Genomic DNA, 24,168 nt, shown 5'->3' with positions numbered 1-24,168 from the left:
TCTAAGTTTGGGATCCCCGACGGTAATGCTCTGCTGGTAAGAACTTCTTGAAATGTAAGGACTGTCCCAAGTTATTTTGCATTATTTTCGTGATTTACACCGGTTTCTTCAGGTACCTAGCCATCACTGCAGATCAATTTTGACACAAGATGAAAGATTTTTTCCTCAAAAACCTCATACGTAGTCTATACCTAGCCATCACTGCAGATCAGTTTTGACTCAAGTTGAAAGATTTTTTTCATCAAAAACCTCATGCGTTACATCATCGGCAGCTTTGAGTAGATTTTGCAGCTATGGTTATGTTAACGTAATCACAAGCTGTATGCTATGAGAACAGCATTCAACATTTATGCAAGCCACCTCCCTCGTCAAAAATAACAAATAAATCACAATAGAACCGAGAATGCTGGCACAGGTGAGCCGTAGATGAAAATGTCAATATTCACAATATTTACACACACATTTCCATTAGCAGGAATTTTCCTAACTGAAAAACACGAGAATGAAGTCCCACCTGTTTGCCTGTGCGAAGACTCTGACAAAGAGAGAGAGAGATGAGCCTTCCAATAAAGAAACAACCGACCGAAGTTTGTGGAACTAAATAAACATCTTTTTATACGCCCATGCTCCCTAACCACTTGTGGCATCTGGCACCATTTAGTTTCAGTCGCTTACCATTTGATTTCGTCTGAACAGCATTATGCAGTATTCGTCGTAGCCAACTGAAATGGATTGGTGGTCTGGTAGACCTACACAATAGTTTGAGAAGGTTCGGTGATTCCTCCCGGTAGGGGGAATATACGTAGTCGGTTTCCTTCAAAATGTTAGTAGACTAAAAAAAAAAAATTTGCGGTGAACGAAATTTAATGACTATAGACTATGAGGCCATCAGAAAATAATCAGAGATAACTCTTATCTTCGTGTGTCTCTAAGCCGCTTATCTGTCAACTAAGGTAAGATAGGAGTTGGGGATGAAAAAAGGGTTTGTGTGTAAAGTACCTAAAATAAAAGGGGTAATTGCGATTTTTTTCCCAGGTCTTAAAGATTCATTAAAGATTTACTTCCATATCGAGTACTTCCAATAATTTTTACTCTTCTCAAATCTGTGAGCAGTTTCAACCATAGGCTTTATTAATAGATAGATACACCTTTATCAAGCATGAGTAATGAATGCTGAGTCACCATGATATTTAGAACACAGTGAATTTATCTCTCTCTCTCTCTCTCTCTCTCTCTCTCTCTCTCTCTCTTCCTCTTGACTATCCACTGGTCATGTGGCGCCAAGCTCACAAACTGAGGGACCCGTGTTCGATTCCCGAGCGGTTCTAGGATGGACAAATAAGCGCCTTCACCCTGAGGAAAGAATGATGTACCTGATTGCTAGTCGACTGTTATGGGTCGTAACTAAGGTTGGAGTGGGGAGGGGAGTGAGAAAACAATGGACGTCAAAATGGTTGCAATCAAAGCCTCACTGTACATGCATTATTACAGAATTATTGTACACTATACAGTTATTAATACAGAATTATTTCACAGTGTACATGTACTATAACAGAATTATTGTACAGTGCACATGTATTATTACAGAATTATTGTGTAGTGTGCCTATATTATTGCAGAATTATTGTCCAATGCACAATTATTAATACAGAATTATTATCTAATGCACAATTATTAATACAGAATTATTGTACAGTACACAATTATTGAACAGTGCATATGCATTATAACAGAATTATTGTACAATGCACAAGTAATAAAATGCAGAATTTTTGTTTTTTTACAGTACACATGTGCTATTATTACACAATTATTGTACAGTGCACATGCATTGTTACAGAATTATATACAGAGCACATATATTATTACAGAATGATTGTGCATTGCACATGTATCATTACAGAATTTTTGTACATTGTACATGTACTAGCGAAGTTGTGGGCTCGTTTATAAAGGTGTAAATTAGGCTTTGTACGACCCAGTGTCGTTTTTCAACTCCAAGTCGTGATATTTGGCGATTTAAATAGAAAATTCCTGTATTCATTGGTACCATTTCATTAATTCATCTCTCTCTCTCTCCCCTTTTTTTTTTTTTTTTTTTTTTACATTGTCGGAGGTATGCTTTCTCTAGCGATTCAAAAGATAAAATCCTGTATTGACTGGCGCCAGTTTATCAATTCATTGTTGAATTATTCGGTCGCTGATTATGCTTTCTTACTGATAATTACTTTCGATTATAATTGGCTGGGTTATCACAATGATACAATGAAGCTTCAGCGCATACGGTCTGAGAGATCGGGAAAACCGTGTGTTGAAAAAAGAAAGTTTTAGCCATATATAGGAAGAGATATATTAGGGAAAAAACGGCGTCCCTATATATAATATATTATATATATATATATATCATATATATATATATATATATATATATATTAATTATAAAGAACTCACCTCCTTGTCTCCTTCATGTCATTAAATCCCCCTGACAGTCAGTTGAGCATTCATCTCCCTTTGAGGGGGGAGCCCTCCCCCTCCACTTTTCCTATATCTTACCTATAAACCCTCCTGGAGGTCGCCCCAGGAACCCTGTAATAAGCCTTCGATACCTCCCTGGCACTACCAAAGGATTCTTCCACAGGATACAATTTCTCGTCTGAAAATACCCTCAGTCTGCGATCAGCTTCCGCGTTGGGAAGGTCCTGTGCTTTGCGAAGAGTCTTCAGTTTACTAGGTCTGGATTCTGATTTTTTTTCTTGGTTGTTTTGGAAATTTTCATACTTCTTAGTCTGGAAGGTGATTTCAAAAGTTACTGTAAGTATAGAATTTTATTTTATATATTTTTTTAAATTTTCATATTTGTTATTCTAGAGAGTGATTTCAAAAGTTACTGTAAGTATAAAATCTTATTTTGTTTTAAATTTTCATACTTCTTATCATGGAAAGTGATTTCAAAAGTTACTGTAAGTGTAAAATCTGATTGTTTTTTTATTTTTTATTTTCATACTTCTTATTCTGGAAAGTGATATAAAAATTACTGTAAGTGTAAAATCTGATTTTTTTTATTTTCATACTTCTTATTCTGGAAAGTGATTTAAAAAATTACTGTAAGTGTAAAATCTGATTTTTTTTATTTTCATACTTCTTATTCTAGAAAGTTATTTCAAAAGTTACTCTAAGTATAAAACCTGATTTTTTCTTAATTTTCATACTTCTTATTCCACAAAGTGATTTCAAAATGTACTGTATATATAAAATCTGATTTAAAAAAAATCATACTTCTTATCCTGGAAAGTAATTTTAAAAGTTACTGTAAGTATGAAAAAAAAATCACTAACTTTCCTTCTAATTTCTTCCTTTTGTTCCCCTCGTTTTTACTATCTTCGTTGCTTTTGTTACTTCTTCAGAAATGGTCAAAGATGCCTATTAACCAACGGCGTTCGACATTTTTATGCAACCAGCCAATTAAAAAGACAGACTAAATGTCGTCCATCTTCACTGAATAGAGACTATTGTTGCAACAAACGTGCAACTGTAGTCGGCTTGTAGTCCTACTTCGATCAGGTTGTCGCTTGCACCAGGCTCTTAAGATCTGTTGAAAGAATTTGTCATTCTTATTTTCTTTGGCTGGCAAAGAACGGTCAGTCATCCCATCAACCTTCTAGTTTTGTTAGTTCGTGGCACTTGCTTGAGTGTATATATATATATATATATATATATATATATATATATATATATATATATATATATATATATATATATGTGTGTGTGTGTGTGTGTGTGTGTGTGTGTGTGTGTGTACAATCTACTAGTCATTTTTACCAATACATACGTAAATGTAATAGCCACAATGCCTTCTTAAATTCTCAAATTCCCTGCTCTTTCTTTTTTTTTTTTTTTTTTTATACGCTTGTTACTACAAAGCCTTGATATCCGACTTCAAAGAAATATGAAAGAAATCATGATGTCCGGTCCCGCTACCGGACACCATGATTTCTTTCATATTTCTTCGAAGTTGGATCTCGAGGCTTTGTAGTGACAAGCGTATCCAAAAAAAACAAAAAATGAGCAGGGAATTTGAGAAGTTCAGATGACATTGTGGCTATTACATTTACGTACGTATATATATATATATATATATATATATATATATATATATATATATATATATATATATATATATATATATATATATATATATATATATATAATCTCATAGTAGTTATACTTCATTTCTCTCTCATGCAGCTGAAGCTAATTATATCAATTGGGGTATAAAGAAAACAAATTTCTTGGATTTTAGAAAATCAATAGCGTGGAAATATAATGGAATCTAGTCTTTAATATCAAGCTAAATAAAGCTCATCTACAAAGATCTTGACACTGAAAGCACTTTGCTCGTCAAATGTTTGCTTGGGACGACGAACATGGACTATTTTCTTCCCCGTAGGCGGGCAGTACCGTCAGTGCACCTCACGTGGTGTACTGTAGGCATTACTTGAGGGTCTTTTCAGCGTTCCTTCGGCCCCTACCTATAAACTCTTTGATTCCTTTTTACTGTCCCGCCGTTCATATTTTCTCTTCCATCTTTCTTTCCATCCTCTCTAACGGTTGTTTCGTGGTCATAAATAAAAATAAATGAGTAAATAAATAATAATAGATAAAAATAAATAGATAATAAATATGAATAATAAAGATAAATAAATAAATAAAAGATAAAATAAATAAGTAAAACCCTACAAGCCTTTCCCTTTCAGCGCTGAATGATCTCATAGGTCCCAGCGCTTGGCCTTTGTCCTGTTTTCTACATTGTGTTCTGTTCTAAACTATTTCCTCTTTCCAGAAACAGGCCGACTGTCCATGAACTTATAAAACGTTGGAGAAGAGGACCCCCTGAAGAAGATGATCGCTGACGACGAGGGAGAGACTCAGTCAGGTGCCTCCGGCAGTAGTCTGGAGGAGATAACCTTGGTGTCCATACGGTACGGATGGTTCTATTTCAATCCCGTGTCCAAAAACGGAAGGGCGTTACATCTTGTGCAGGTAAGGACCGCACCGCTGCGCATTCTCCCATGCCTAGACTGTGGTTTGTACGTTTGTGTGTTTTAAGTTTTCTTGTCCATAATTACCAAGAATTGTTTCCGTGGAATTGTCACGTTTATCTTGGAAAGATTTCGAATCACTTGAGGAGACAGCTAAAATTTTAACGTCGCTGTAAAAGTTGTAGAAAGTTCCAATGTTACTTTCAAAGTTACAACAAGCAACGTACAATCTCGAGGCAGTCATCACTTAGTATTTATACAGTTGCAGATTGTTGAAAACAAAATCATCAAAAGTCCAGACAGTAACTGTAATTGCAAAACGTTGTACAACGATTACCAACGCTAATGACATATTTGTACATTTTCAAGAAGAATAAATACATTTATTACCAGTTGTAAAGCATTTAACCAGGACCTTTACAACTCGCAGGAAAATTTAAAGAGGTCTCAGTACTTATATCACTAGTTTGAAAACATATACCCATTCGTCCCAAACCAGGACCTGTGCAATTTGCAGAATGTTCAGATTTTTCATTACACGGTATTGTATGTTGCAAAGGCCTAGATATAATTGTAGAAAGTTGCTCAAGTAGATTCACATCTGCCGTGCATTTGATGTCTAGGCCAGTCCCTGACAGTCAGGAACGTCGTAAGGGACTGGCCTAGACGTCAAATGCACGGGTGATGTGAATCTACTATAGGACAATTGTATAAAATTTCAAACCTCTAAAGAACCTCTCAACTAACCAACGTCGTTGTTGCCAACAGATGCTGGTTCTTCCTTTCATCCCAATCATTGCTCTGCTGACACAGAACTTCATGGTGATGAATAAGGCCTTCAACTACAGGGATGAAATCACCGCAATCGCTAACCAGGTTTGCCATCTTAGATAAGCGCCTCATTGGCGTGGTTGGTATGGTCTTTGCCTGTCACCCCGGTGGCCGAGAGTTCGGTTCTCAGGTATTCCATTGAGGGGTCAGATACGTGTATTTCTGGTGATAGAAGTTCACTCTCGACGTGGTTCGGAAGTCACGTAAAGCCGTTGGTCCCGTTGCTGAATAACCACTGGTTCCATGCAACGTAAAAACACCATACAAACAAACAAACAAGCCGTCTAAGATAATCCTTAGATATTATTTCTGTCTTAGGAATCAATATATTTGTCTACTACCATTTAATATTTTTCAATTTTGAGGTCACGAATTTTTCGTACATTACATTGCAAGAATCAAAAGCATTTTTTAGTTTTTTGCAATGCTGGAAAAGCCTTTCAAGTTCATGCAGAGGTAAAATGTATAATTACATCTTTGAATCTATTTTCCTGTTCTGTTATTCACTTCAGTATTGAAGATTTTTATTTTTAAGATAACAGTAACATTTTCAGTCTTGGGAATTTCCCTCAGATTCTGTAATAATATTATTGTTTACGTGAGAGGATGTTCAAGAACTCGCGACGAATTGACATGAATTGAAACTAAAGAAAAAATTACATAGAACCACAAACCAGCTGCTGAAACGTGTTCAATGTTGTCTTTTAGGTACAAGACACCGTCGACATTGGTCAGGTACTCAGAGCTTTGCAGATGGAGAGAGCAGAAGTTGCCTATTACGTTCTTTCTAACGCTTCTGCTGCCCTGAGGTTAGTATGAAAAAAGGTATTTAAATTCGGCTAAATAGAAAAAGTAATCCCTGATAAAGTTTCATTAATCTTAACAGGTTCATTTCAAATAATTAGTCACTAAGGACGAATGGAAATTCTGTTAAGCAACAAATCGCCAAAATGTATAACGCTTCCTAACATGACTAATTGTCCTTCTTGTCTACCCGTTAGTAGATAGTGCCGTCAGTGCACCTCACGCTGCGCACTGTACGCATTACGTAAGGTTCTTTGCAGCGTCCCTTCGGCCCCTAGTTGCAACCCCTTTCATTAGTTCACATTCGCTTTCTTCCATCTTGATATCCACCCTCTTTTAACAGTTATTCCATTGTGTAACTGCGAAGTTTCCCCTCTGTTACACCTTTCAAGCCTTCTGCTCTCAATTTCCTATTCAGCATTGAATTAACTAATTGTGGGTGTATAGTCACTTATATAAGTTCATGGATGTCTCCGGGCATAAAGCTGAATTCCATCCAACCCCTTTCTGTATAGCGGGTCTGTATAGTGACGTAAGACGGGAACACACCGAGACTTTCCACAGTAGAGGTATAGGGTAGTTGAACATTTGGCCAGTTTCGCACTCCCAGACACCTGTCATCCAGAAAGGGGGTGCAATGGAAATCTCTCTCAAACACCCGAACAGCCTTGAACTTATATGAGTGACTGTACGTATGTGAGTGATTTGTTAACCTAGATATTTGCGTGGCCGGAATTCTGTATTCCATTCTATTCCATTCTTCTGCATTCCCAGAATGAATCTCAGCTCTGTCTTCGACCGAACCGACCGAAAGATCGAGAGTGTCGTCAGGTGGCCCGAGCTTGACGTGGCTAACACACCCAGGGGCAAGATGTTCAAGTCCAGAGTTCGATTCCAGATCCGTCTGGAGGACTTCAGGTAAGCTGTGGTCGTCCCTTTGACTGAGGTCTTTATCTCTCTCCCGGATGTTCCCCCGTGCAGGCATTTCTTTTGATCTCAGATTGCGACCTTCTCCCGTATTTGGGTTTTTAGCTAATTGTCTCTTGTCTTTGTGTCCAACCCATTGCTTATTCATTTCATGCATATATGTGTGTGTATATATATATATAATATATATATATATATAAATTATATATATATATATATATATATATATATATATATATAGATATATATATACACACACAAACTCACTACTTGATAAGGGTGGAAGTTGGTCCACCGAAATATAGTCTTTAGCTTTAAAAAACCAGTGTGTTTTAATGGGCCTTTTATACTTGAGACGTATCCTGTTTTAACAGAAGAATTTATTACATACATTCACACACATATATATGTATATTATGTACATATGTATGTATATACATAAATATGTTTGAAAAATCACTTGGTACTGACTATCTTCTTATCAAATTCCTGTGGTATTCTCTTAATATCATTTTCCTGTGGTATTCTCTTAATTTATGTATGTATATTCATTATTGTTATCTAGCAGCTGCATAATATAGCACCTTTTCAGGACTTAGATTTTGCTGGCAGGTATTAGAATGACTGGACAGCCTGGTATAAATCCTTGTTAACCACATTTCCTGCTTTTGATTTCACATTTTCTCTCTACGGAATGTTTTGTAGTTTATTTAGCAATATTTTATTTAATGATAAACACAACCTCCACTTTGAGGCTTTGAACTGCTGACCCTATTATTTGCCAGTCCAACGCTATGTCCATTCACTAGAATTGTTGAATCATAGGTCTACTGCACCATATCTTTAGTTTAACCACTCCCTGCCCCAACTGCAGTGAATAGACATACTCAGTTCTAATTGTAATCTGCAATTGCGTTGGAATATGGAAAAACTCCAGGCTACAAATATCTTTCCTCTAGTTTATGTAAAAGGCCAGAAGTTTTTCCGTTGCGTGTGCAGTTGGTAGCAAGTAGGGGACAGGCTGTAGTCATTGGACAAGTGGGTTACGTGCTCGCCTACCGGTTCGGTAATCGCGAGTTCGATTCTCCGCTCTGCCAACATGGAATCAGAGGAATGTATTTCTGGTGATTAGAAGTTCATTTCTCGATATAATGTGGGTCGGATCCCACAATAAGCTGTAGGTCCCGTTGGTAGGTAACCAGTTGGTTTCTAGCCACGTGAAAATGTCCAATCCTTCAGGCCATCCCTAAGAGAGCTGTTACCCAGCTCAGTGGTCTGGTTAAACTAAGGTATACTTAACTTTTTTTTGTGGTAAGTTAAGTTCTCAAACATTGAGGTTGTCTGCTTCGTCTTATTAGAATGATTTTCATGTGCTTGTCTTGTAAGTTAACAGCCAATGACACAGAACAGTGAGGTAGAGAGTAATAGAACATTCCATCTCACTACGAGGAGTGGAACGAACGAATCCAAAGTTATGTAACTGTACAAGCATAATTTACAAATAAAGCTATACAGAGAGCATTCGAAAATCTGTATGATTGAAAAGGGGAATCGCTCAGATTTTCAGTAACTCTCAGCGTAGCTTTAGTTTTGAATATGTTTGTACGGATTCATAACTGTGGATTTGTTTCTTCATTTCAATACTAATATCATTATGAGGGATTCCTAACTAAAACGAACGCATAAACCTAGAAATGAAACGGTTTCGACCTGGACATCTATATAGAGCGGAGGATTCGTGAAAGGGTATCCTATTAGGTACAAAAATAAAGAAGAAAAATAATAGAAAGATTCGATTCCCAGATTCCCAGAAATACGATTCCTGATGAGAGAGACGGCCATAAGAGGATTATTAGGCTTCCAATGACCTTCAGTAATGATTAGGTTGGTTAAAGATGGTCGCGTGACGTCACGAAAGAAGAGTAAAGGTCAGTTACTCGTAATTAAATGTTAGGGCTCTCTCTCTCTCTCTCTCTCTCTCTCTCTCTCTCTCTCTCTCTCTCTCTCTCTCTCATCATAATCATTACATTTGAGTTCTTGTCAGAATGTAGACTGAAAAGAAAGGGAAATGTTATATGGAAAGTAAGAATGCTTTTAGAATTTACGAAAAAGGAAATTAAGAATGTTTTTACTAGAATTTACGAAAAAGAAAGCTACGTGAAATAATATAGGCCTGTTTTGAAGTGATATTAAGTATTCAAAACCAGAGCACAATAAAACTTTAATTTGTTGGTAAACCGAGTTGAATAAGTAGGATAACATGCGAAATATCTTTGGAAACCAACTATGTTTTATAGGATCAGATGTCAGCAGCATTCGATAACACTGCACTCTCCTTTCAATTTAGGAGCTTACTCTCTAAGTGCCTTATTCTATGCATATTTTTTAATACACTGTGGCTTTAAACTATAGTCGTAAGACATCCTGTTTGGTCATATTTATATGCTCAAATGTCTGGATATTTTCTCTGGGGTTTGATGTGCTCAAGAGACACTTAAGATAAGGGCTAGTTTAAAGCACTATGCGCCATTTCCTATGGCCGTCTGCCTTAATTTGTTGTGTAATTCTCTATAGGTCTACCTGCCTGTTGGTTTACTTGTATTTATATTATTATCTTCCCATTGTTTTCTTTTGAGTTTTCTTCACAAGTGAATAGGTTTGTAAGCCTGTTCGTTAAAATGAAATAAGAATTATATATAAAAATAATCATCATGAGCATTACAACTGGTGTTTTGTTTTTATAAAATGGGCAATGTTTCTTGGTAGTTCAACATTAATGTTGTTATTTTTCTCGGGCGATTTTAGTTGTTGATGCTACTTTTTTTATATTTCTGTTTATTGGAGCGAATTGATAGATTCACGCCATTCATTCCCTTTGAATATTTTAACATCTTACTACTCTCAAGAACCCCCTTTGTGAAAGGACTCGTTTTGGCATAAAGCAGGCTTAACCAATCGGTCTAAACAAACCCAACCCATCTTTGTAGTTTCCTCAAGGAGATGAATTAGATTTCAGATCTGTGACAGAAATCACAAACTCGTTTTTCTGCGAATCTTTTTCAGGGATTCGATCGACCCTTACGAGACCAAAATCACCAAGGTGGTCTGGTGGTACAACAATGCGAATTCCATCTTGCTGAGCGTTCTGGTGTCTCGGATCAACGACGCAGATGCTTCGAACATGTGGAGGTGAGTGTTGATAAGAAGGGTCTCACGAAACCGTTTCGAATCGGTTAGGATCATCGTTTCATTAATTGTTCGTTCATTTAGAGCAGTGACCTAGCTCATTATGACGTATGTTTGTACGTATACCTTAAAGTGCTTCGATTGAGTAGATATAATTTAGTGTTTAAGAGTCCCCACCCACCTCGAAGTGACTCAAACACCTCTCTTCTCCTTACTCCATCTCAGAGTAAGCTCTTTCCCAGCGTATTATCTAGCCTATTGCAACAATGTGCCTAGAATATCATTTCATATTTAGGCGACAAAAGCGCGTCAATTGTAACCCAGTGGATATGAACATTCCTTTCGAGTTCAAATTACATTTCCCCGAATAATCTTCCCCAACAGGACGCTGGTGGCTTACAAGAATCTCATCAGGGCGGAGGAGCATTTCGGAATTGCCATGGTGTACGGCTCGGCCTACTACCTCCGAGGGGTCATGGATTCGTCGACGTACCTAGCCTGGGTCGAAGCCAACTCTCTGGCCTGGTCTTGGCTTAACCAAACGCTGGCTCTATCGCCCACTGTAGAGGAAAGGCTGAACAAGCTCGGGATCTACGATGCAGATATGGAGGATATTGCAGAAATGTGAGGTGGAGGCGGATGCTCTTGTAAACTTTAGACCTATAGCTTAGGACCATATGAAAACTTACATTCCTCTCCTTTCAATGTTTGCATTAAACCAGGCCAGTTCCACCTGTTGGAAACTTATTTATAATAAAATTCTGATTTTTTATGTATTCCAGAGAAGAGATAATCAACAACCAACCTCGAAACAGCTCTCTTGAAGCTGCAAACAACTTCTTGCAGGAGACTGCTGCTTTCCTGGATTCTGTCCGGGAGGTTGAATCAACTCTTGTCGTAGATATCAGGTAAACTGAAACCCTGCGTATTCAGTCCTGATATACATTGTATCCAGTCAGCAGAATCAGTTATTGTGTACATCCAGATTTTTACCTCAGAGGAGCATAATAAATGCTGTTAGATTTACACTACAATCTGTCTTGATAAAATCTGTATAATTTTGCTGATTTGACATCATTAATAAATATATCCTCCTTAGATCAATTGCAGATGACTGAATGCATTATTATTCCAATTATATACCGAGGCATATACCAGGTAATGGTATGACAGTCATTGAATTATGACACTGAAGTATTTCAAGTAAAAACACTGACGATTCCACTACATCACCAACCTTCATTATTTTGTTAAAATGACAAAATCACAGACGCTTCAGCTTAAACAAACGTGGGTGACTGGGCATAAGCCATTGGCCACTAAAAAAATACTTTGATTCACATCAACCGTGCATTTGATGTCTAGGCCAGTCCCCTACGACGCTCCTGATTGGCTTTTGATAAGTCAATCACAGGGCTGGAAACCCTCAGTCTCTCGAGAGAGTTCACATAGGCATTATGTAGTATGTTACACTTCTCCTGAGGGATACGTCTTTCAAAAGTATCTCTTAGGACAGGTGGTGCATGCATCCTGCCTATGTGAATTCTCTCGCGATAGAGACTGAGTGTTTCCAACCCTGTGATTGGTTTATCAACAGCCAACCAGGAGCGTCGTAAGGGACTGACCAAGACATCAGATGCACGGTTGATGTGGATCTACTATAGCAGGTGTTGTTATCCTTTCAGGGAGAAAATCGCAGAAGACCTGGACAGAGCGGACCGTCAGTACACTTTGGCCCTGGTGGTGCTGGTGGTGGTCCTCGTCATCTCCCCCATCATTATTCTCCTGGTTCGGAAGGCTACGGGACTCGTACATGTTAGTTGCAAGTTAAAAATGGACTTTATAGAGCTTTCTCCTCTAATTCCCGAAGCCCTGTCTGCAAAAAGCCTTTTGGACACTGTTTCTTATATATCTTTTCAACTTTATGTGGAGACGAAGTATATATATTCAATTGTATTCCACATAGGAAAATGAAAATGGTTTATCTCAGAAAATGCCCAACAGTTCCGTCCTCCAATGGACCTCTTCTTGGAGCGTTTATTTAGGAAAGAGATAAATTTTACGGTGTATGTAGTCAAGAAAGGCCTGAAATTTTAAACATACAGTTACCAAAAACTAATAGTATGAGTTTTTGGTAACTACATGTTTAAAATTTTAGGCTTTTCTTGGCTACATACACTGTAAACTTTATCTCTTTCCTTAATAAACGCTCCAAGAAGAGGTCCATGGGAGGACGAAATTGTCGGTCATTTTCTGAGATAAACCATTTTAATTTTCCTATGTGGAATACAATTGAATTACCATATCTTCGTGCCTAAGAAGGTTACCATTATTATACTATATATATATATATATATATATATATATATATATATATATATACATATATATATATATATATATATATAGTAATTTCACGGATTTAAAGCTACTTAAATTCTTGCAACGAGATTCCCCGTCATTCAGACTGACCGACACATCCTCGCTCCAAATCCTTTCTTCTCTGAATTAAGGGTCCTACTAGCTCCAGTTTTTAAGAAGTGCCTTTTAACTTCAAAAAGTGTATTTGCTTTGCTTTTCTTATTGCCTATAAATGTTCACTAGTCTGCCATCAGCTAACGTCTCTGGTTCTATAGAAAATGTAATTTGATATCAGGGTAACTTTAGAAAAATTATGTCGTCAGTTAACGTCTCAAGTTTTATAGAAAATGTAAATTGATATCAGGGTAACTTTAGAAAAATTATATGCCGTTAGTTAACGTCTCAAGTTCTATAGAAAATGTAAATTGATATCAGGGTAACCTGAGAAAAATTGCAAAGTTCTTGCTAGCTTGGAAATGATTTTTTAATAATTATGTAGTATTATAACTCAATCATCAGAGTACAATTATTATTATCATTGGCTGTTTAACTTTGACTTTTTCTGGTTTCCAAGCCTAGTTACCATCCATTGCCCTTCACACCAAACTTCCAGGGTCTGTTGCAACTTTCAAAGCACCTGAGTTTTTGGGATGGTTCGGCATTGTTACTATGATAAACATGAGCTGCCTTTCTGTTTATTTCAGTCCTACGCATCGAATCTGCTTTCGAAGTCGGTTGAGGTGAAGCGCGAAAAACGGAAGAGCGACAACCTGCTTTATCAGCTACTGCCGAGGACTGTTGCTCATTATCTCAAGCAGTCCAAACAGGTAAATAAAAGAATGTTTGAAGACTGCTTTTTAGACTATAAGCATTGTGAAATGGTGGGTCAAGCGGTCTCATCTGTGGTCCCAAAACAAAGGTTTTGACGTTTTGTTGTTTATCCAGCTCCGAGGTGCTAGTACTAACAACAATGGAAGCTCCGTGGGACGCCGTGTTTAGTACTAGCCCCTCAGGGATCAAAGATATCGGTTGATAATATTATTTGTCGACCACACAATATTGAAATGGGTGTATACAATACTTTAATCCCGGAAGGGCTAGTACTAAACACGGCGTCACATCATGAGTTTACCCTGGACTTTGACAAAGGTGGCTTACATACCGGGTTAATACCGTATATATCTACCGTTTGATAAATAAGTTTACAGTTTCGTATGTTGGGCCTTAATACTTCATTCTTAGTCGATTTTACGCATATGTGTATGTCTGTTTCTTTGTTTCTTTGATTTTTTTTTCTTTTCCACTTCAAACCTTTGGATAATGATTCCTCCCTTGAAAAAAATGGTAGCCTATAAAATAAGTGTCCAAGCTTCAATCGTTTTTGTACTCACAATTTTATGTTTGTTTACAGGTTCCGGCAGAGTTTTTCGAATCGGTCACCATTTACCTGAGCGATATCGTTGGTTTCACAAGGATCTCTTCTGAAAGCAGCCCTCTGCAAGTAAGTATCCTGGAGAGTTTCAATGTAACCATGTTGACTCTAATTTAGGTAGTACCATGCTTGATACTGGTGTCCATCTTGGTCTCGTTTGGTAATCTTGGCTGCATTTATCATTTTGGTAATCTTGTTGGTATTCTTTTTTTTATTTTTGGTATTCATTTTGATTTCCTTTATTTTTATTTCATTATTTGCAGCCATGCTGCCTGCAGTCCTCACTCCTCAGGTAAACAAAACATTTTTATTTTGGTAAACCAAATAATTTGTTTTTGTAGTCATGCTAGTATCCTTTTGTATAGTCTATTCATTTCCTTTCTGGTAGCCAAATTAGTTCCTGTTTGATGCCAAATAGCTTCTTGATAGCCAAACTGGCTTAAGCTAGGCTTTCCTCTTGCTGGTAGCCATGTTGGTTTCCTTATGGTGGCAAAATTGGCTACGTTTTGGTAACTGATGGCTCCCTTCTGTTATTCAAGTTGGCTTCAGTCTTAGAACAAAGATACGTTCATATTTGACAAGTGTGGCAGTCATAGTTTTGGTAACCAAGATTGCCTCTAATTTTCAAAGCTAGCACTTTTGTTAGCCAAGCTGTGTACTTTTTTCTTTTTTTATTTGTAGTAAAGCCTTATTTCGTTTTAGTATCCAAGCTGTCTTATTTTGGCAGACAATTTAGTTTCTTTTTCACATTTTGCCTGTCATTTGGTTTTCCTTTTGTTTTATCTTGCGTAGGCCTATTGTTTTTTATATATAAACTCACTGTAACCCTTTGTTGCAAATCCTCACCGATCGAGTAATCACCGTTTATATTTCATAAAATACCTACTGGGTCTAATGTTTTTGAAGAACTACACACGCTCTCATTACTTTCTCGTTATTAGCCAAGACAAAATGATACTTTGTCGCAGTACAAATACGACTTTCATTCGACAGGTGGTGATGCTCCTCAACACCCTCTACAAGCAGTTCGACACCAACATCGAGAAGTTTGATGTTTACAAGATGGAGACCATTGGTGATGCTTACATGGTGGTGTCGGGACTGCCAAACAGGAATGGTAATTTTGGCAGAAAATTAGTATAAAATTACTAAAGGATTTTTATGATCAAAACCTTCTATCTTTAGAAACACTACAATTTATTCAGTTACGAAGGGGCAATGGCTATGTGCACAATGTTGAGAGAGAGAGAGAGAGAGAGAGAGAGAGAGAGAGAGAGAGAGAGTTACGAAGGCAATGGTTATGTGCACAATGTGGAGAGAGAGAGAGAGAGAGAGAGAGAGAGAGAGAGAGAGAGAGAGAGATAGTTACGAAGGCAATGGTTAGTGCACAATGTTGAGAGAGAGAGAGAGAGAGAGAGAGAATGACAATAAAAATTCCATTTAACCGAACGGAGAGAAACCCTTCCAACCCAAATGAGGTCATTGACCTTATCATTATTAGTTCCCTTGTTCCCTTCAGGTGACCGCCATGCCTCCGAGGTCGCCGAGATGTCTCTAGTCCTTCTGGACATGGTGTCCAAATTCGAGTTCCTGCACAAGAAGGGGGAGATGCTCCAAGTTCGCATCGGTATACATTCTGGTCCCTGCGTCGCTGGTAGGTTTAGTTTCCTTTGTACGTGAGAGGAAGTGTAGTACTTCCCAGTGTACGTCGAGGAAGTGTACTTTGCAATGTACATTGAAAAAGTGTACTTCGCAATGTATACATCGAGGAGGTGTACTTGGCAGTGTACATCGAGGAAGTGTACTAAGCAATGTACATCGAGGAATTGTATTGCTTGTGTACATCGAAGAAGTGTACTTTTAGTATACATCGAGAAAGTTTACTTCACAATGTATATTAAAAAGTGCACTTCATACTGTGCACTGAAAAAGTGTACTTTGCAGTGTACATCGAGGGAGTGTACTTCACAGTGTACATCGAGGAAGTGTTCTTCACAATGTACATTGAAAAAGGGAACTTCACAGTGTACATCGATGAAGTGTTCTTCACAATGTACATTGAAAAAGGGAACTTCACAGTGTACATCGAGGAAGTGTTCTTCACAATGTACATTGAAAAAGGGAACTTCACAGTGTACATCGATGAAGTGTACTTTGCAGTGTACATGGAGGAAGTGTACTTTGCAGTGTACATGGAGGAAGTGCACTTTGCACTGTACATCGAGGAGGTGTATTTCGCAATGTATTACATTGGTGGACGGAGGGAGTTGGGGGGAGGGGGTTGTGTGTTCTGGAAGAGGAGGTTGGTATGGGACTAGCTTTATTCCAATTTGACTTCTCCATCCTAATTAATACTTTAAACTGTCATAAACAACGTATCACGAGAAACGTTTCAGAATTTCATTGATTTGGAAATTGCTGAGTAAGTGGTTACCACCGAGAAAAGAGCAAATCTCTGATGATGCACTTTTCCACATTAGACCGAGGTGATTCGAAAAGATTATAGCTTCTCTACTCTAGTTATAATTTTCGCTTTTGCTCTTAAGCTCTTTCTTTATTGTTTAAGCAAGACTTAACTGTAGTGACTTTCAGGCACCATGATGATAGTTCAATGTAACTGTGTAATAGTTAATTTTTGCAAGATTTATATTTGTAAGCTTTTTCATACATCTTTATTTTTTGAATTTTCTATATTTTCACATGTGAGTATTGTATTCTGCAGGAGCATTGCTGGTAAGTTAATGTCAAGTATTCTTTCTTCTGCATATATTATTATTATTATTATTATTATTATTATTATTATTATTATTATTATTTACTTATTATTATAGCAAAACATTATGTATACAAGCAATTATGGTATAAATAAAAATTCCGTAAAGTAACCAAATCTACGGGCATAAGCAGCCCCGTATCACTGGCAGAACCCAATCCTTTCTGGGAATCCCTTCTCACCCCCACCCCCTTCGGGGGTGGGGGTGGGGGGGGAGGTAGGATGAAACCCCATTATAAACCATCATTGGAGTCCGCCATCGGACCAGCCATTTGGCCGTGATTGTAAGATTATTATTATTATTATTATTATTATTATTATTATTATTATTATTATTATTATTATTATTATTATTCAGGAGATGAAACCTATCCATATAGAACGAACCCACAGCGAATAGCCCAGGAGATGCTAATTGTTGCCACTAAGCCTACAAAATGTCAGACAGTGTAGTACCATATCGATGAATTCAAGGGGATAATGTTCGGAGAGAAGATTCACAGTATTTTTTTTTATCACATAGCAGGTGTCTGAGGAGTGATGACACAGGAAATGGTGTTTGCTGACATTACTTTCGCTTTTTTATACGTCCAAACAGGTGTTGTAGGGACGAAAATGCCTCGGTACTGCATGTTTGGGAAGACGATCACCACAGCGCACTTCATGGAATCGAGCGGGAAACGTGAGTGGATCTCTCTCTCTCTCTCTCTCTCTCGTTCTCTCTCTCTCTCTCTCTAATATATATTTATATATATATATATATTTTATATATATATATATATGATAATATATATATTTAATATATATATATACATATATCATATTATTACAATATACAGGGTGTCCATAAAGTCCCAGTACCATTACAAGTATTTATTGTTCAGATGATACTGGGACTTTATGGACACCCAGTATTGCGTGTATATATATATATAATATATATATATATATATATATATATATATATATATATATATATATATTTATATGTATATGTATGTATATATATATAGAGAGAGAGGGGGTAAGTGGTTTTAACACTCTGCCTCTATATTTTCCAATGGATGAATCTTAGTTCGAAAAAGCGATGTAGAATTCCTGCCTACTAATTTTTAGCCTAAAAGTCATCCTTCTGAGGAATGAAAAACTAATACATATGCATTAGAATGTATTATTATTAATAATGAGTTTGAAAATACTACCCTTTCCACACCTTAAACCAAAAAGAGACAAAGTTGAATGGTAAATGAACTAATGACGACAAGCATGATTTCCCAAAATGCTAAGATCTCTCTGCATTTCTTCAGTAGACAAAGAGAACTCAGAAGTGATCAGATTCCACATATCATCAGCACCATTTTGATTTAATCATTTAATTTATGTATTTCCAACAGCCATGAAGATCCACGTCAGCGAGACGACCCACAAACTGTTGGCCAAAACCGAAAAGTACAATTTGGAATTTCATCGACGACTGCAGGTCGTTACTAAGTACCGCGCGCAAACCCAGGAGGTAATGAAATGGAGGGATAGATTGGTAGATAGATAGATAGATAGATAGAAAATTGGATAGATAGATCGATATATAGATTGATGGATAGACAGGGGAGATGCTCATTGCTTAGTTACACTGGAGACATATGGAGAGATAAAGAAAACTAACTCTCTACATACTGTTTGAAAAGAACGTATTGTATCTGGGAGAGAGAGAGAGAGAGAGAGAGAGAGATTTACAGGGGATAATAGAACTACCTTTTTCGCCTCACATTATTATGATTATTTTTATTATTTCAATAGATGAAGCCTATCTATATGGAACAAGCCGATCAGAGGGGCCATTCACTTGAAATTCAAGCTTCCAAAGATTCTCTCTCTCTCTCTCTCTCTCTCTCTCTCTCTCTTTCTCTCTCTCTCTCTCTCTCTCTCTCTCTCTCTCTCACGCTTTCACAGAAACTCAATACATTCTTTTCAAACAGTATTATTTTAGTCTCCTAAATACTGAATGCATCCCTCAAATATTTTCTATCCGATAAAGCTGACAATCGCTACCTTACCTCTAATTATTAACCTAGTTAATTAGGCCGATTTTGATCTTATTTTAAATGTATATAAAGTCATCCCGTTGTCGCGAAACTGACTGCTTGTTTTTTAACTTCAGTTAATCTTAGATATTTTCCAACGACCTTCCTCCAGGGAATAGTACCAGCACCCATGTTTATGTCTGTATATGTAAATAAATTCTTCTGTTAAAACAGGATTCGTCTCAAGTATAAAAGGCCCATTAAAACACTTTGGATTTAAAACTAAGGACTATTTTTCGGTGGACTTCCACCCTTATCAAGCAGTGATAAGGGTGAAAGTAAGTCCACCGAAATATAGTCCTTAGCTTCAAGTCCAGAGTGTTTATATATATATATATATATATATATATATATATTATATATATATATATATAAACACTCTGAACTTAAAGCTAAGGACTATATTTCGGTGGACTTATTTCCACCCTTATCACTACTTGATATATATATTATATATATATATATATATATATATATATATATATATATATATATATATATATAAGATATCTGAAATGGTAAAGAATATAGATTAAATAATTAGTCAAATGCAGCTGTTTTGTCGAAAAAAAACAAGCATGGGAATTCATAAGAGTCTTAAATGAAAACAGCAGACAACCTCCTTAATTCATTCAACAAGAACTCGGTTTCCCATCCGAACCGCAGGAGGTGGAGATAGACACCTACTGGCTCCTGGGGCGGAAGAGCTCCACCAATCCCATCCAGTCGGTGGAGATCGACAAGGACCAGACTCCTGCGTTCCTCCAGTACATCACCGAGAGCGAGGAGGCCAAGGCCCTGAGGCACATGTCCACGAGCAAAGTATGAGGAAGAGCCAGATCCGGGCATCGAGGATCACTACAGCAGGAGGAGAGACGAGACAAAGAAGAAGAGTTGACCTGTCTGAAGTCAGACCAGACTTGCACCAGAGAACAGCAGAACAGACACCAACGGAAGATCAGTATTACCAGAAGGTTATCCAAAGTTTCACTCTCAGGCTGACCATTTTAGGGTTTTCTTTTTATTTGTTGGATTTCAGGTTTAGGGAAATCGTGACTGAAGCACTCATTGGCACATTAAAATTTAGTGTTAGTGTTAATCGTTTCTCTGTAAGTATTAAGTTTTTTTTTTTAGAATATCATTAAGTATCTAGGGAATCCGCCTGAAGTATAAATCACAATAACTTAAACTCACAATATATATATATATATATATATATATATATATATATATATATATATATATATATATATATATATATATATATATATATATATATATGTGTATATAGTTATATATTAAAGTGATACTCAATAAAGGAACTCCCTGTGCAAAAACCAACAGCAACATTAGTTGCCTGATTGCCTGGTACATCTGCACAAAAGGCTTATCGGCATCACGCTGAACCCTCCTGCTTACTACATCATTCTTGTACGAGTTCATGCTTCTTGGATATCGAAGCCTCTGTTGTCCATAACTACAGTTATCTGGGAGTCTATGGAAAGCAAATATGAAGGGATCGTTGGGCAATCTCTCCTTTATGGAAGTGACGTCTAAAACTTGCGAATAGTACACACTTTTCACCAGTCTACCATTCTCCATTCTTTCATCCCTGGAAGTTCCTCAAGATTTTCTAAGCATTTAAACCCAACAGCTTTAATCTTTATTCCATCATTCAAATTCAGTTTCCAGACGTCACTTCCATGAAGGAGAGATTGCTCAACGAATCCCTTCATACTTGGTTTCCATAAACTCTCCAAGGATCCTTCCTTCACTGATACTATATTATCACACTCCTTATCCCATTCCTTCTGTCAAACACTACATTTACTCCCAGATATCTGTATGGATGTCCCTTAGTAGTGTAGTACCGTAAGTGCACTTCACTGGGTGCACTATAGTCATCACTAAAGATTTTTTTGCTGTGTTCCTTCACAGCTGCAACCTCTTTCATTATTTTCACTCTACCTCCATTCATATCATCTTTCTTCCATCTTGCAGTCCACCCTTTCATAACAATTATTTCACAACTGTGAGGTTTCCTTCTTGTTACAGCTTTCAAACTTACCTACTCTGTTTCCCTTCCAGCTCTGAATAACCTCATCGGCCCTCATCCTTGTCCTTAGATATTCTTTAAAACAAAAATAAAATTAGAATGTTAAAATTTATGATCTCTAAGCACACTTACTGCATTCTAGTCAAGTCTAAGATAGTAGCACTTAGAGAATATACTGTACCTACAACTATGCAAGCAGGTTTAATGCAGTTTTTGAGTACTTCACTTATCAGTAGGGTTGCACGAGTTAAACATATATTCTACGAGAACTGGCACTGAACTGAAGTTATAGTTGTTCAGTGGCAGAATGTATTTCTAATATTTTAGTCAGTTAGTATGTGAAATTAGAAACTAGAGTTGATAATAAACAAAAATTGCAGAGGCTTTTCTTTGAAACCAGATTTTATCAACGACACCATTCCTACTGTATACAAAAAAAAAAAAAATTATATGCGTTCGGAAATACAAATACAAATTTATCAGAGAATTGTTGGGAACACGCCCCTTTATGTAAGTAAAACACAGATTTTGAAATGGGTGTGATGAACTATTTGGCTATAGTAGATTCACATCACCCGTGTATCTGATGTCTAGGCCAGTCCCCTACGACGCTCCTGACTGGCTGTTAATAAGCCAATCACAGGGCTGGAAACTCTGTCTCTCGAGAGTTCACATAGGCAGGATGTAAGTTCCACCTCTCCTAAGGAATACTTATGAAAGATGCATCCCTCAGGAGAGGTGTAACTTACATCCTGCCTATGTAAACTCTCGAGAGAGACTGAGAGTTTCCAGCCCTGTGATTGGCTTATCAACAGCCAATCAGGAGGGTCGTAAGGGAAGATTATGTGCAAAAGTGGCGAAAGAATAGGCTTGGACGAAAACATGGGTGTTTGAGATGGTCCGATTTAAAAAAAATGGAGAATATAGTAAGCTATAAGAGTATGGTGAAAGCGCACTTAGTTTGAAAGTGGAGAAGAGAGGCAATTATCTGTGTAGATGGAGTGGAAGGTGAAGTGAAACGGAAGGTTTTAGTACTATGGAAGTAAGAGTGTGGGTGCAAGATAGTAGTAATGGCGGAGCTTGTGTAAGAGGGTGTGTGTGTTAAGATGTAGCTAATGTTGTGGAAGCTTTTTGCTCTGATTGAATATATATATATATATATATATATATATATATATATATATATATATATATATATATATCATGTCTTTACCCACGGGAGAGAATGATGCCAGATGGGGCTAGATCCATGCAACTAGGGGGTGATGTTGCTAGTACCAAAATCCTTAATTTTGACACGTGGGTAGAGTGGTGGGCTGTATATCAGTAGCAATCCACAGACCTATAAGAAGTGAGCCTAGAGCTACACCACTCCTCCCTGGCGTCCCCAGTGGCTGGTTGGGCCTTCCGGAGGTGGGCTACAGGGTCGGTGTAGTTCAGTGGTTTTACGCCTAGCCTCGCCAGACAGATCGAATCCGGGTAGGGGACAAAGGCCTTGATATATGTATTAGACATACATACGTGCAATGTCTCTGTACTGTAGAAAACCACATCGGCAAAGGCAATACTCTCTTCCTAATAATAGTAATAAAAACCCAAATAGATATTATATTCTTCGGCAAAAGGGCGCTCAAAAGAAAGACTGACCTTTCTCGAAGGCAAGGGCTTTGGGGAGTGCACAAAATGATAACAGAAAAATATAAAAGTTTTCTCGCCCGGTGCTCAATTCAACCATGAACGGCGATAATTCTCTCTTATTAAAACAGTGAAAAAGTATATAGGTCCCTGTGGTCTTGAAGGCCTTACGTTTTTCCTCTTTATTTCTCACTGAAATCCATCCACGAAGGAACTTAATTTCTTTTTTTTTTTATTTGCAATTACGTTTCTGAGTTTTTTTTGCGCTATTTCTTATTTAGAATTTATGTTAAGTAGATTCGACTCGTCTATACGAGTATATCAACCTGAAAATTCGTCATGTATACGAAATAATATATATTTTCAGACCACTCTCTCTCTCTCGTTAAAGAAATTATATATATATATTATACATATGTATATACATACATTGTTTAGTGTAAAATATCTATCTTCAAGATGGAACAATGCAAAAGAAAAAAAAATCAGAGATAGGATTGTAGATTTAAATGCAAATTTGTGCGATAACAAAAAGTATTGCGAATGAAGTGTAGAATGTTTGGAGTTTGCAGATGATGCAGTGCCGATTGGTGATAGTGAAGAAAAAATGCAGAAACTTTTGAAAAAGTTTATAAAAACTGTTTGCAAGATGAGGTAAGAGTAAATATGAGCAACATTGAGATTACAATGACAATGGATAATTGTGGAGATGGAGCAGTGTACTTAAATATAAATGGTGGAACAAAAGTGGCTGATTTGAATAGGAATTTCGGAGTGAGAAGTGAGTCACTCTAGAATAGCAAGGTTAGTGCAAAAGCAAAAGTACCAATTTATAAAGAGGTTATTTAAACTAATCTCCTCAATGGAAGTGAAATGTGGGTTTTGTGTGAATGAATGATAAAAAATCGAAGCTCTCGGGATAAACTGTCTGTATAGTTTATGCGGCGTAAATATTGAAAGTAGTACTACAAAGGTTTAGTACTAGTGAACGGATGCATCACAGCGTCGAGAGACGATCTGTTCCTGTCAAGAGAATGGGGGAG

At 37.2% G+C, this 24,168-nt stretch overlaps 2 protein-coding genes across 7 annotated transcripts in view; one reads left to right on the top strand and one right to left on the bottom strand.

The window, feature by feature from the left end:
- LOC135216151 (retinol-binding protein pinta-like) overlaps positions 1-672 on the bottom strand; it is a 63,061-nt gene extending 62,389 nt beyond the window's left edge. For both annotated transcript variants that reach the window (XM_064251260.1, XM_064251261.1), the window contains exon 1: positions 515-672. The gene's annotated coding sequence lies outside the window, so the exon portion shown is untranslated. The remainder of the gene's footprint in view (positions 1-514) is intronic.
- LOC135216148 (receptor-type guanylate cyclase gcy-15-like) overlaps positions 1-21,871 on the top strand; it is a 97,167-nt gene extending 75,296 nt beyond the window's left edge. The window contains exons 2-16 of one of the 5 annotated variants that reach the window (XM_064251244.1): positions 4,841-5,040; positions 5,808-5,915; positions 6,579-6,679; positions 7,449-7,592; positions 10,665-10,790; positions 11,172-11,411; positions 11,570-11,695; positions 12,473-12,575; positions 13,853-13,975; positions 14,560-14,649; positions 15,574-15,697; positions 16,100-16,234; positions 17,952-18,035; positions 18,748-18,866; positions 20,101-21,871. In XM_064251244.1, coding sequence (XP_064107314.1) covers positions 4,900-5,040; positions 5,808-5,915; positions 6,579-6,679; positions 7,449-7,592; positions 10,665-10,790; positions 11,172-11,411; positions 11,570-11,695; positions 12,473-12,575; positions 13,853-13,975; positions 14,560-14,649; positions 15,574-15,697; positions 16,100-16,234; positions 17,952-18,035; positions 18,748-18,866; positions 20,101-20,262 — 1,926 coding nt within the window. In that variant the 5' untranslated portion in view covers positions 4,841-4,899 and the 3' untranslated portion in view covers positions 20,263-21,871. Of the gene's footprint in view, positions 1-4,840; positions 5,041-5,807; positions 5,916-6,578; positions 6,680-7,448; positions 7,593-10,664; positions 10,791-11,171; positions 11,412-11,569; positions 11,696-12,472; positions 12,603-13,852; positions 13,976-14,559; positions 14,650-15,573; positions 15,698-16,099; positions 16,235-17,951; positions 18,036-18,747; positions 18,867-20,100 lie in introns of all 5 variants that reach the window. The other 4 variants (XM_064251243.1, XM_064251247.1, XM_064251245.1 and 1 more) reach the window with 4 other exon arrangements.
- Positions 21,872-24,168: the final 2,297 nt, after the last annotated feature.

The sequence above is a fragment of the Macrobrachium nipponense genome, chromosome 6, assembly GCF_015104395.2.
Source record: "Macrobrachium nipponense isolate FS-2020 chromosome 6, ASM1510439v2, whole genome shotgun sequence".
Classification (NCBI taxonomy): domain Eukaryota; kingdom Metazoa; phylum Arthropoda; class Malacostraca; order Decapoda; family Palaemonidae; genus Macrobrachium; species Macrobrachium nipponense.
This window is presented reverse-complemented; position numbering and strand designations above follow the sequence as displayed.